The 13,964-nt window shown below is 38.8% G+C and overlaps 1 protein-coding gene across 1 annotated transcript; it reads left to right on the forward strand.

Moving 5' to 3' along the window:
* Window positions 1-2,178: 2,178 nt before the first annotated feature.
* Window positions 2,179-12,333, forward strand: LOC149102048 (uncharacterized). Its single transcript, XM_089274967.1, has 7 exons — window positions 2,179-2,353; window positions 3,133-3,190; window positions 3,310-3,344; window positions 3,559-3,621; window positions 3,938-4,000; window positions 5,865-5,892; window positions 9,668-12,333. Exons 1-7 carry the CDS (start codon window positions 2,240-2,242, stop codon window positions 10,735-10,737), a joined length of 1,431 nt encoding a protein of 476 aa, XP_089131093.1. The 5' UTR covers window positions 2,179-2,239; the 3' UTR covers window positions 10,738-12,333.
* The last annotated feature ends 1,631 nt before the right edge of the window (window positions 12,334-13,964 follow it).

Here is a 13,964-nt window from a genome sequence, read left to right on the forward strand (position 1 = left end):
CGCGTGAATGGAAATCGTACCCGAACTCGTCAGACACAGTAGAGATATAATAAATATCTTACTAACCTCGTTCTCTCGGTCCGCACTGTAAGTTACGGATCCTCGTTTTTTCCCTTCGATTTATGGCCTGCGCGCTTCGCGCTTGGGCCATAAATCGATAGGGAAAAAACTCGGTCCGTAACTTACAGTACGGCCCTTGAACTCGGTTAGTAAGAAGTATGCGCAAAATACTAAATTGACATGTGTCGACTGCATAAATTTTTCGTTTAGGAAACGCGTAGCCTGATTCTCAGACGTCCGAGGTCGTCAGCGGCCACTTCGCTTCCCCTCTCGAAGTGGCCGCGAACGACCTCGGACGTCTGAGAATCAGGCTAGGAAACGCACTGCTAGTTACCGTAATAAAAATGTAGTCAATCCACTTGTGAATTCTCAGTGAAAGCCTTGTGAACCGGGCAGCGAAATTACAAAAAAGGAGTCTCAGGAAGGGTCGAAGAAAGGAGTGAAATTCGCTATCATGCCAACAATGGGCGAGTTCACAACTATCCGACTTCGCTTTGTGACAAACCCATTTAAGATCTTTCATGACTTTTCAAGGCATTCTTCAAATTTCTATTTATCTCTAGCATCTTTGATTGGTAATACCAAAGTGAAAAAGGATGGTGGTACTTTTAAAACAATCGACTTTTACATTTTTAGGAAGTTATTAACGTTAAAATTTGTTTGCCTGATCAGTTGACTCATTCGCTACTGACCGTTGAACACTAGTCTAAACACGTGGCAAATAAACTATTTTGGAGAAAAAACCTTTGACGTACTTTAATTGTCAGTGATCCAACCGTGATGTCTGGCCACGAACCACACCTGCATGTGACAACAGTGTGATACAATGCCCGAAGCAGATTTCGCAGAAACTATCTTTCGCTACTGACCTTTGAGTATTAGCCTACAGACATGCCATTAAGCTATTTTGGGGAAAAGCCTTTGACGTTCTTTTTCTTTCAGTGATCCAACCGTGATATCTGGCCACGAACCACGCGTGCACGTGATAATAGTGTGATACAATGCCCGATGCAATTTTCGCGGAAGTTTGAATCATTCGCTACTGACCTTTGAGTACTAGCCTAGACACATGTAATTAAACTATTTTGGGGAAAAAGCCTTTGACGTTCTTTTTCTTTCAGTTATCCAACCGCGATATCTGGCCACGAACCACGCGTGCATAAAGTAAAGGAAAGGAAAGGAAAGGAAAGGAAAGGAAAGGAAAGTAAAGTAAAATCCTTTATTTAAGACACGATCATATGCTTGAGGGGTCGTGTATCTAATTAATTATCTAATTATCTAATTACCCTCTGATAAAATGAATGAAATATAAGAAATTAACTTACTTTACTTATCTGTAACTTTTTAGGAGTTCTTAGTTCGTAAACAAACATATTGAATTGCGTCGAGCATTCTAAATGTATCACACTATTATCACATGTATGGCGTATGGCCAGATATCACGGCCAGATATTACGGCCTCAAATCATGTGATAATAGCGTGATACAATGCCCGAAGCAATTTTCGCGGAAGTTTGAATCATTCGCTACTGACCTTTGAGTACTAACCTAGACACATGTAATTAAGCTATTTTGGGGAAAAAGTCTTTAATGTTCTTTTTCTGCCAATCAACAGACAACAACAATATCTTTATTTGGCCCGCGGATAGCAAATGCTAGTCCAGACGGGCCATTAAAATCGCTTATGCATATGACCAGATTAATTAAATAACAATAATAACAATTAATCAAGGATTAAAGATATAATTAATATTATTATCGTTTGTGTATATTAAGACTACTGAAATAAAATCAGGGGAGAATAATGAGAGACTACATTGATTTCAATTAGCTAAAAGATTTCAGTTTATGAATAATCTCGTGTATCTGAAGAAAGGCATTTTTTTTCTCCAGCTTACTTAGTAATTCATTTTTAATTTTTGCTTTGAAAGACTCTTTAGCTCTCTTAGATTACGTGGTAATCTCATTCCATAGTCTGGCACCGATTCTTGAGAGTGCAATTTTTTGTAATTCAAGATTTGAGACCGTGATATCTGGCCACACGCCATACATGTCATAATAGTGTGATACATTTAGAATGCTCGACGCAATTCAATATGTTTGTTTACGAGTTAAAAGAACGCCTAAAAAATAACAGATAAACGTCTACAATCCAAATATCTTGCCATAACGCGTTTGCATGCAGAACAGTGCAAGGCGAGACTACGACGGACACAAGATGATGTGTTGCTTGGTGCGGCTTCTCTTTTTTATCCTGCTTTTTATGCGTGTGGATTCAAATCAAGAAAAACAGGTAAAGTAAATGTTAATCGATATATTTTTTAGCTTTTCTGGCAGTGGCACACCTCAAACTGCAGGCTCACTAATCTTATTTCCTGCCGCTCAGCCCCGGTAAGTCGTGCCGACTTGTATTCAAATAACGTCAGTTTGTCCGGCCGTGTTTTTGTCCTACATGTAGGTTAACCATGAAGGAGTTGTATACATCCTCATGGGAAGTGCACCAGACGCCATTTGATATATTAACTATACCCCTAATTCTATAAGCATTCTCTCCGAGGCAGCTGAGTTCAAGTTAACTGAAAAAAATATTTGCGCAGCATTGTAGGAGTTCTGATCATACTTAGCTATGTTCTGATGCACCAAATAGAAAGGAATTTACTTGGTCAATCTTTGTTTGATGTGCTAAATTGTCGTGTCTCCCTTTTCTTCTGTCTGTGTAACGCTAGTTACATGAAATGAGCTGATTTACTTTGTAAGGTTTCTTTTATTTATTTGAAGCTAATACCGCTCACATTCCACGCTGCATTAGTTGTGTTTGTCGACCTTTACCACAGGAAGACTAGGTATGGTACAGTTTGATGAAAGGTTTCTGGCTGCCCAATTTAGGAGTCTCATAGTGGGCATCAAGCCTCGCGTTTGAGATTCTCACTCATGACCAGATAACCAAACACTCGCCAATTCTCACGCATTTCTTTGAAAATGAATATCACTTTTTTATAGCAAGAATAGAAGTTGTCATGTTTCAGGTAATCATAATAACGCTTCATTAAGTGTCGTAACTTCCTATCTTAGGCCTCCAGTCCCTACCAGCAGCAGTCGTGTGGTTGCCATGGAAGAGATGGACGTGACGGTAAGACAGTCTCCATGAACATGCATACAACTACAAGATGGCAACAGGTCCATTAGTACGGACATATGCTAAAATATTTTGACACTTAAATAACGTTATCATCTTACTCTTATTTGTAGGAAGAGATGGCTTGAGTGGAAGGGATGGAGTTAAGGTTAGTAATAGAAAGAATATGCGCTATAAAATAAACTTCCAGTAAGAAAGTCTCGAAACCAAGTCACGTGCACTTGAAGAAGGCGAGTGCATATCCAGATGTGCCTTACCCCACCCCTACTTATACTTCTCCCCTTCCCGGTACCGTAAGTTTTCTTCCTTCACATTCGGCTCGGGCTGATTTATTTATCAGCACGTGCTTTGCATTCTTGCAGGGTGACAAGGGAAATCAAGGAAGAGATGGTATGAAAGGCGAACCAGGAACATGCGATACAAAGGTCTGTAAGCGAGTCTATAACTCTCATATCACAGCTAGCTGACATTGTGTTTGTCTCTGTTCGGTTCAGTAAATTTTCTTTTACAGTTTTTTTTTTTTTCATGTCTGCTGGTTTGATGGATATTGCTCGGCACAATATGAAAAACACCCTAATAAAGAAATAACTTCTTCAAAACAGGATAAAAAGGACAAAATTGAGTTGAACCAAGCACTTTATTTTTTAGGGAGAGGTAAACATTACGAGGATAGATCAAGAGGAAACATAATGTGTATTTCAGTCATGTTCAAAAACTTAAACATTTGATTTTACCTTTTAGGAACTAACAGCAATCAAGTCAAAGCTTAAAGACCTCACTAGAGAAGTGGAACGACTTAGAAATGTAAGACATGCAACTCTTAAGACTAAAGTAACATAATCTGTATAGCTAGAGTGTCTTAAGTAACTATGAGATGAAAAAGAATGGGCGAAAGATTGGTAGATGGTTCCGGGAGAAATCTGTGAAGCCATGTTCACTAGGAGCACAAAGTATACGCGTAAACACTCAGTGACAGATAATCTAAGCGGCACGTGTTGCTGGTCGCGGGTAAATTGTCACGGGTCCAGAAAATTGTCGCGGGTCCAGAAAATTGTCGCGAGTCCGAAATAACAGTAACGATAACAATAGCTATAGAAATATTTTAAAATATATATATATTTCGTATTTTCAATAACTTGAAAATGAGCGGATAATAAATTTTAAAATTTTAGTTTATGTGCGCCCTTTTCGGCGCAGTGGGCTTTTGAGTGGGGCGCTTAAATGCGAAAATTGATTTGAAGTTCTCTGAAATGGCTGGAAATTAATCTAAAATTAACAAACGTAATAATAATTTTAATTGCTCCTTGTTTTTGATACTATGTATTCGTCATATGATGAAAAAGAAACCACCACGAATATCTGGGACTAAATCGCAAATGACATAATTTGAATCTCGTGAAAAGTGGGGTATACGTAAAAGCCCTCCCAGCCCCTCCCCTGCGCGGTGCCTGCCTTGTACATTGTACTGGACATACGTCAGTCTGTCACTCTGCGACAGATGCCATTGATACATTTCAGTGCCGAAGGGTTCAATTTTTAGAACTCTATACCCTCGTCTTTTTAAACTGTCTACAGTTGTCTATATTTCGTGGTGTCACTCAGTCTTTTTTTGCGTGGATCACCTGAGTCAAGAATCTCTGCTTTAGTGAAAGAAAGAGCAAGACCGGAGACAATTTCCACAACCACGTGGAGTTGGTACCGTCTGGAAATATATATTTTTTCAGAATCTTTATGCATACTACGCCAGTCTCACGCTACTGGTGTAGCAGCTTTGTAAGATAATGGTTTGCCTTTTAACACTGTAAACTGATTACAAATTTTAGGGATCGATGCGTTTGAACTTCGTGGATTCGTTGTTTGTCTAGCTGAAGGGACGTGTTTGAATTTTGAGAGTTTGTTTTCTGTTTTGCTCACTACTTCTTGCAAATAATGGTTAACCATAGTTAGTAGAGGAGACTCCTCTACTAACTATGGGTTAACTAAAATTTGAAAATTTATTTTCCGCTAATTTTAAAGCTATTGTTGTTATTGTTTTTGGAAAACTAGGAAACAATAAAAGTTCAATTTTTCGGACTCGCGATAATTTTCTGGACCCGCGACAATTTACCCGCGACCCGCGACACGCGCCGATTAGATTATCTCCTGCTGAAAGCAGTTCAGTGACTGAGAAACAACTACGCGCACAGGCTTCAAAATGTTTTAGTCTTTATGTGTTTACGTCAGTTGTCGCGTTTCAATGTACTTTTGAACTTTTTATGATCTGTAGCTAGATTCATTTGACTTGCTTTTCTTTCTTTCTTTCGTTTTTTGTTGTTTTTGTGAGTATTTCTGTATTGCAACGGCGCATGCGAGGCATCTTTTAAATTATCTCACGTCCTGAGTATCTGTTGTTGTTTGACATTGCCTTCTTATGTAAGGTTAATTTTATGTTTGATAAGCTCAGTTTAAAAAGTTAACAACTGCAAAGCTTTCTAAGTAAAAAGCGCGAGCATGAACTGTAGCGATATGGGCTTGTCAGCAACTTAAATAAGTTTTCAATGCACAACCTTTGTATTTTAATCTAATCACAACCTTTGTTGTAATTAGATTAAAACAATAGCAGCGTGACAGAAGTGGAAAAAGTCTGTAAAACAATAACTGATTATACTATTAAACATTTTCATTTCAGCAACCTAAAACGACCTCTTGTGATCAAGGTAAGATGCAGAGCTGGATTTTGTAATGGTGGCAAGCTAACTTGTCTGCAATTTCGTTTTAAACTTGCAGTTGGCAATTACTGCGACTACTGGAAGGAGCGGTGGGCTGATTACTAGTGCGCTTGATTCCGGATCGAGTGGTCCAGGTTCGAGCCCTGGCGGGGGACTTTGTGTTGCGTTCTTGGGCAAGACACTTCACTCTATCCGTGCTACAGAAACCTGAGATAAGTGTAAGCCACTTAGCTCGTCTAAAAGGATAATTGTACAGACTGGTTTTCACTAGCGCATAAGCACAAGCATTAGCCATTCAGGCAGGGCGGAAAAAGGTTGGGCGGTGAAACGGGCAGTCCGCTCTTGGTCCAATGTGTGATGCGGAGAAGAACTGGCACGAGCGCTCCTTCTGCGCTTCCGGTGAGATTAATGGCTGCCAAAAATTTCCTCTCAACAAACCGGAAATCAAGTTTTCTTTCTTTATTTTTGAGCCACCAGTGGCGTATTTTTTAAGGCTTTTTGTGCTTTTGGCCCAAAGCTCAATACTATTTTGTCTGTTGGAATACCATTGAAGTATTTTCGTCGTAAGCTGCTCAAATTTGAGTGTAATAAGACAGTGTCGAATGCAGGCATGTCCCGCTTATCATGAACAAGTTGGGTTCCGCTTCTTCTTTTACGAGAACTCCACATTACTCCACTCTAAATTTTACATGTGTTGAAGATCAACAGTTTTTCCATAACATAGCAAAAAATTAGCGGGGTATATTTGGGTATAGCAGCGTTTAAGAACTTCAAAGTTTAACTCCTCTTGCCACACGCTTGCAAGGATTTCGCCATAGAGTCTATCGCGACCGAACAGTAATAACTGTCTGTAAATACTGCTCAGGTTCGTTTGTGTAAAAATCCAATTAATCGCTGGTTGTCGATGAAAAAGATCGCCCGCCGATCCGTGTTTTGCAGCTAACTGGCATGACAAATTGAACTTCAATTACGCTCTTTCTTGTAAAAACCAAAAACGTCATCGAACTAAAACAATATCTCTAGTTTTAAATATGTTTAAGACTGATTTGATCAATATTTGAGAACATATTAGAAGTTAAGCTGGAAATATGGGAAGACAGCAGAGATATTAAATCAGCAAAACTACGGTAGCGCTTTCTTTAATCAACCCGAATAACAATTTCATTTTTTTTTTTGAGCTCTCAAAACTCCTTCTCTACTTCATTTTCGCAGTATAAAATTTCACTATGTCGAAGAAACACACATGATCTTAGTAGCCTTTTAGCGTTGGCAAAAATTGTCGCATCATCTCAGTACAAAAGATAGCGAAACAAATACTTTGCGGCGTCGACAAAATCTGGATCGGATCGGATCGGATCACGGACCGGATCACGGACCGGATCACGGATCGGATCACGGATCGGATCAAGGATCGGATCAAGGAAAAAAAATTCAAAATTCAAAATTCAAGATTCAAAATTCAAAATTTTGTCGAGCAAATTACACTAGATTGACTACTGTGAGCAGAACGTTTTATTTAATTCAGGTGTGATATTCCTTTATTCTTTTATAATATCAAGCCAACTGGGAGCTGGTCACAGATGAATTTTTTTCAGGCTGTTGGGTTTTGATTGCGATGATCAATCATGTCTTCATATCTTTCCCCGCAGTTCAGATAAATGATATTTCGTATATGCGTTTGCATCAAAGGTAAACTGTCATAAATCGCGTCAGCATGGTAATATTAGGACGAACGTATGAATCGAAACACAAAAACTAAAAACACTAATAATATTAAACACCTGATGATTTCAAACAATTTCCGTTTCTGAGACAAGTCTATACTTTTACAAGATGTGAGTTTGGAATACCATATTTCGTACTGGAATAAAACGAAACAGACCATTTGTATTTCAAGGAAATATGGCTGTTTTACAAAAAAATATAGGAATAACATCGATAGTGTGAACGATAACGCAACCCGAGAATAGACAACATTTTAGCAGTTACGTCACGATTTTTAAAGTCATTTTTAGGGTCGTAAAGAGTTGCCTTTATATGGAATAAAACCTTAAAATGATCGTGTTCTAGGATAGAAAGCACTTAAGAGGCAAGAACAAATCAAAACGGAATGAGGATCGTTAACGATGGCAAAGATTAACGAGGACTGCAAATGACGAACTTGAAAAACTAGGCTAGTTTTTTCAAGATGCGCAAATCGTGACGTAGCTCCTTTAAAGCAAGTCATGTCCTTAGGCTTTCGTACGTAAGCTTTCTCATTAACTGTAACGCTAACTGTAACGCTCACATCTGACACGAAAAAGTAGCCGAGAATTAGCTACTGATACTAACAACAATTTCCAAAACGAGAATGGAAGGTTCACGCAAGCTTCAAGCCAACTAACGTTCTAATATAACTACATCTGCCTGTTCATTACAATTTAAATTCGTCGTAAATCAGGCGCTTATGTGGCTTTTTAAATGACCTCTTGTCATTCTCTGTAATTAACATGTCATTGCGTCAAATTCGGGATTCTTATTTTTATTTAACATATTTTAGTTTTCCACTTTTATTTTTTATTTATTATCTTATAAACGATTTGATTTTTTTCATTAAAACGTTTTTTTTCTCTCTGATCCGATCCGTGATCCGATCCGTGATCCGATCCGCGATCCGATCCGTGATCCGGTCCGGTCCGGTCCGATCCTGGTTTTGTCGACGCCGAATACTTTGTCAAGATTTTATATTGACAAATTAAAAACACCGACTCAGACTTGAAACTGCACGCAAATAAGCTACTTGTGCCCGTCAGACTTTCCTGCTCGCCTGCTCGCCAAACAAACAGAAACAATAACAAACTGATAGAAAACTGATTTTGGTTGTGATTAAGCGTTGTTTTGAGAAACGCACAAATTAACCGGCGATAACAGGTTACGGTAGAGATTTACATAACCTTTATTCGTACGTCAGCAGAAATGCAAAAGATTACGCGTACAACTAGCGCGAGCAAATCTTACAGCGCGAAATATGAAGTTCTGTTTTCAACCTGAAAAACTCACCTTTTCCCATTGCCTCAGAAAAAAAAAATGCACCAAAAACCTTCCTTCTTCATATGGAAGGGAGTTTCGTGGAATTTCTCTAGAAATCTAAGTTCCACTGTAAGTAAGCGGAATCTGTTCGTTTTAGTAGACCCCAGTCTACTGCAGCACACCTTTTTGCTCGGACTCGCTCGTTTCACCGCCCTACATAGAAGCGCCCTGATTCAGGACACCAGAACGTAAGCATAAAAACAAGTGGAGCAAACATGTTTCGTTCTTCTGTAGTTTATCTGACATCAAGAACGGAATTAATTATTTCGAAAACTCGAGCATAGAGTCACTGTAGGTTTACATATTGACAGTTGTGTTAAAGGGGTATTCGGCACTTTAAAAACAAAACAAAAAAAAATTAGGACAAGTATGATCTCGCAGTGGTTTGTGGGATCGTCACTGGGGACATAATAGCCTCTCGTCTTTTGTTTTGTCTCAAGTAACAGCCACACAAGCCACTTCAAGATGAGACCTGTCCCAGGTTTCTCCTTGGTTTTAAAGTGGCGAATCGAAATAGCCCTTTTCACAGTTAACGTTTCTCATTTACGTTACAATGTAATCCAACGTGGATGCGAAGCAATTTCGGGCAGAAACTACAAAATTGCCCGAAATTAACTCATACTGGATTATATTGTAACGTACAAATAACTGTGAAAAGGGACATTCAACTGTGGGTCTTTGTTATTTACTACAGACTATAAGCAAGGCCTTCACTTCTTTGAAAAGTTTCAAGAAATTCCAACCAAAGGTGCAACAGCTGTCAAATTCTTTTCAATTGGTGATGATCTGTTTTTGGTGTTTGCCAACTACAATGGTGACAAATTAGGAAAGAAAGCTAAGTCTGTTGTTTACAAGATGGAGAACGAGCGTTTTATTCTAAACCAAACTCTGTCCACCAATGGCCCGTACGGTGTTGAACACTTCAAAATAGGTGGAGTGCACTACATGGCTATTGCAAACCATTACGTTGGCGGTTATAAACAGAACTCTGTCATTTACAAATGGAGCAAAGGCAAGTTTGAAGAGTTCCAGGTTATTTCAACCAATGGTGCTTCTGGCTTCAAGTTTTTTACCATTGATGGAGAACACTACTTAGCTGTTTCAGAATACAATGATGGTAGTACCAACTCAATCGACTCGTTTGTTTACAAGTGGAAGCAAGGAAGGTTCGTAAAGTACCAGAATATTCCTACTGATGGTGCTAGGGCTTGCGATTCAACTGTGATCGCTAACGAGACTTTTCTTGTCTATGCGAACCAATACCACTCTCAGAAGAAATACAACACTAAGTCAAACGTGTACAAATGGTCTGGAGGTCACTTCTTAAAGTTCCAATCGATGCAAACGCAAGGGGCATATAGCGCAAAATTCTTTCGTGTTAATAGTCATGTCTTTCTCTCTTTTGCCAACCTTTATACTGGAAGCAAGCATAACACGAACTCACCTATCTTCAAATGGGATGGCGTTAAGTTTACTCTATTTCAAGAGATTCCTACTCAAGGCGCTATGGAGATGCACCCCTTTGAGATGAATGGTGAAATGTTCTTTGCTGTTGCAAATTATCGTGGAGACAGTGGTGGATACTCAGTTCGTTCAGTTGTGTACAAGGCTTCTGGAGCACGGTTTACTCTTTATCAAGATTTACAAACCTCCGGAGCTCGAGGAGTACACGCCATTGTCCACAAAGGCCAAAGATACCTTGTGTTTGCTAATTATTACAAAAGCAATTACAACATCGACAGCTTTGTTTACAAGTTTACCTAGAGTGTTCAGTGCAAATGGTTAATTCAGTCTTATAACCGTTAAGCTGTCTCAGTATATTCGTTGAGAATGTTTGAGACGTCAGTCTGATGTCGATCGATTACTGTATTATGACAAAGAAAACTTTGCGTTAGTTATACAAAAGTATATTTACACTCTGAATCTTAGCCTGGATATTGACTGTGTAAGAACTTTAAACATTGTTATAAATGAATGAATGATTGAAAGATTTATTGATTAATATAATATATGCATCATTTGGAAGCGCGTACAATCGAAGTGTTTATATATATATATATATATATATATATATATATCAGCCATTCAAAACGGAGTCAGGGAAACTTAGATTAACTTATAATATAGATAGGAACCCTGCGCGCTCTGTGATTGGTCAAAAACTCATGTTTTGCTATTTTTTTTGGCCATCGTGGCTTAATAAGAAATAACACACAAAATGCGTTTTATTGTCATGTTTTTCACCGCAGTTTGTGTGTTATTTCTTATTAAACTCATGTTTTATTAGAGTATAAAACACAGAAAAAGCTTGTTTTATTGTTTCTTTGCCAAATTATCCCTATATCATAAAGCAAATGAAGAAGCCTAAGCCGTGTATTACACTGTAATAAAACACTCTGGACATTTGAGAACACTCGAGAAATGTAGAAAACATTTGACTGCGGCTCGTGTTCTCAAATGTCCGTCGTGTTTTATTACAACGTAATACATGCATGGCTTAGGTTTCTTTATTTGTTAGTAAGCAGTTCTAATAAGATGAGGTGCAGTTTGCACACATCGATCTAAAGCTAAAATACGATTAATTATCTTTAGCACCCCTCCACATTCCATCTGGCTGGTCTGTTCTTGCTCTAGAATATAAATGTCTCCTCTAACTCTAGTTGTTCTCCTAAGTACAAACAACTACAAGAAAGTTGTCTTATTTCAACCAGCACATAGCTGTTTAACAACTTGAACTTGATAAAGCTGGGTTAAAGGGTCCTAGTAAGTTTTCGAAGCAGACGCTTCCATGCTCGTCACTTTGCTCTGATGAAGGGAAAACGCTCGAAACGTCAGCTTCACCTATTTGCAACGGGGGTAAATTTACCTTTATCAACTTCAAGTTAATAAATAGCTAAGTGTTTCACTTGTCCTCCGACGCAGCTCAACAGTTTCTTTAGGAACTAACACCTTGTTATTTTTGGCAATATGTCCCAGCTGTACTTGCATTCACCTAAAGTAGAATAACTAAGTCACCGCCACCTGCTACATAGAGGATATTACACGGTGGCGAGAAGATGTGAATATTATGTTCCAGTGGTAAAAACAATATTGTTTGCCATGAGAACAAACAAATTCATATCTTTGAGCTAATGTGCAGTGTTATTTTTATTATATAGCTACGCAAGCGAATCGAAAGCACAAACCGTAAGTGAACTGCATGCGGCTCTGCGGCTGGAATACATCTTAAATATTTTTCCTTTGGTTTACTTTGAAGAAACTCCTTGAGCAGTTTTAAGCCACAGGAAGTTTCTTTCTTAATTTTGGCATTTTTGACACTTTTTGCTCCTAAATAAACGATTTTATGTCGGCGTCAGTGAATTTACCTTCCCTATTGCTCGCCATTTTTCAGCCGGCGTTTGGCAAAGCTTGACAGCCGTGCAAGCAGTGGCGCGAAAAGACGTCATCAATATCCTTACTAGTGAGAATAGGGAAAATACTCCACTACGGTCCCGGATGTCACTTCATATTCGTATGGATTTTACGAGTGGTATATTGTTAAGTAAAACATACATGTCTATGATAATACATGATAAGCGACTCCAGCAAAGAGACCTAAGATAATTCTGAGGATGAGCAGCTGAAACAGCCACGCGTAGTCCCGCAGGAGGGAGATGACGGCGGGGGTCTGGGAGGTTTCAACTGAAAAGGTCTGGAAGGGTCTTTGGAAATCTTAAATTAAATCAAACCCCTAACTGACTTTAAACAGGGCATGACTTGAGCATTATTTGGCGCCTAAAAGATGTCACAGTCTAACCTCTCTTAACGGACACCTCTCTATTGCTATACAGTTTCCATGGTCCCGCCCCCCCCCCCCTCCCCCCCCAAAAAACCCTCTATTATACGGAACCTCTCTATCACGGACAAATCTTTCTATTACGGACTCTTCCGTATTACGGACACCTCTCCATTTCGGACAATCCTCCTAGTCCCGACAGAATACGCATGGAATTATGTTACTATATTATATAATTTTTTTAATATAAAAAATGCCTTTATAGTACTTACTATTGCTAATACGGACACAGTGATTTCCAAACGCAAATATAATGCTCTCTGGAACGTATTTGCTGGAAACCAGTTTGTGTAAAAGTAAATGTATCATCTTAAGAAAGCAACCTGCAGTACTTGCGTGTCCGTCATGTGAAAATCACGGCTAGCACGTTCGCCCTAAGTTATTATCAGCGTTATGTTGGTTTGCGAAGGTGGAACCATTTTCAATCCAATGATGCGAGTCTATATTTGTAGCCTGTATACCAGTGTAGTATGAACTGATAATTTCGACTTGCGTTCAGTCACCCGCTATACTGTTGACTGTCTAAACTATCCAAGAAGTAGAAGATAGCCCGATTAAATCAAATCATTTGCTACCTGCACCTCAACAACTTCGAATGGCGACCGCTAGCTTCAGATAACATCGCAACCGATTTCCTCGAACTTCGACTTCGCTGCGCAGGCGACTGTGCAAGCCTTTATGCACCAGTCAGCGAAATTACAAAAAAAGATTCTTTCAGAAAGGACAGAAGGAAGAATGAAATTCGCTATCATGCCTACAATCGAGTTCACAACTATCCAAGTTCGCTTTGTGACAAAGCCATTTAAGATTTTTCATGACTTTTAAAGGCATTCTTCATTTTTTTAAATTTATCTCTAGCATCTCTGAATGGTAATGCCAAGTGAAAAAGGATGGTTGTCCTTTAAAAAAAATCGACGTTTTGCAACTGTGGCAAAACAAACAAGCCGAAAAGATATTTCTTTAGGAAGTTATTAACGTTGCAATTTTTTTGCCTGATCAGTTGACTCATTCACTGCTGACCTTTGAGTACTAGCCTAGACACATGGCAAATAAACTATTTTGAGGAAAAAAACCTTTGACGTTCTTTTTCTTTCAGTGATCGAACCGTGATATCTGGCCACGAACCACGGGTGCATGTGATAATAGTAACTACTTA

Source organism: Orbicella faveolata, unplaced genomic scaffold (assembly GCF_042242905.1).
Source record: "Orbicella faveolata isolate gen_17 unplaced genomic scaffold, um_ofav_v1 contig_36, whole genome shotgun sequence".
Classification (NCBI taxonomy): domain Eukaryota; kingdom Metazoa; phylum Cnidaria; class Anthozoa; order Scleractinia; family Merulinidae; genus Orbicella; species Orbicella faveolata.

Bases quoted from the DNA above. Each gene is read 5' to 3' on its own strand.
- LOC149102048 (XM_089274967.1), top strand. From the start codon at position 2,240: ATGCAGAACAGTGCAAGGCGAGACTACGACGGACACAAGATGATGTGT. The intron at 3,191-3,309 runs GTAAGACAGTCT...TCTTATTTGTAG, and splicing joins TGGAAGAGATGGACGTGACG to GAAGAGATGGCTTGAGTGGA. The intron at 5,893-9,667 runs GTAAGATGCAGA...TATTTACTACAG, and splicing joins AACGACCTCTTGTGATCAAG to ACTATAAGCAAGGCCTTCAC.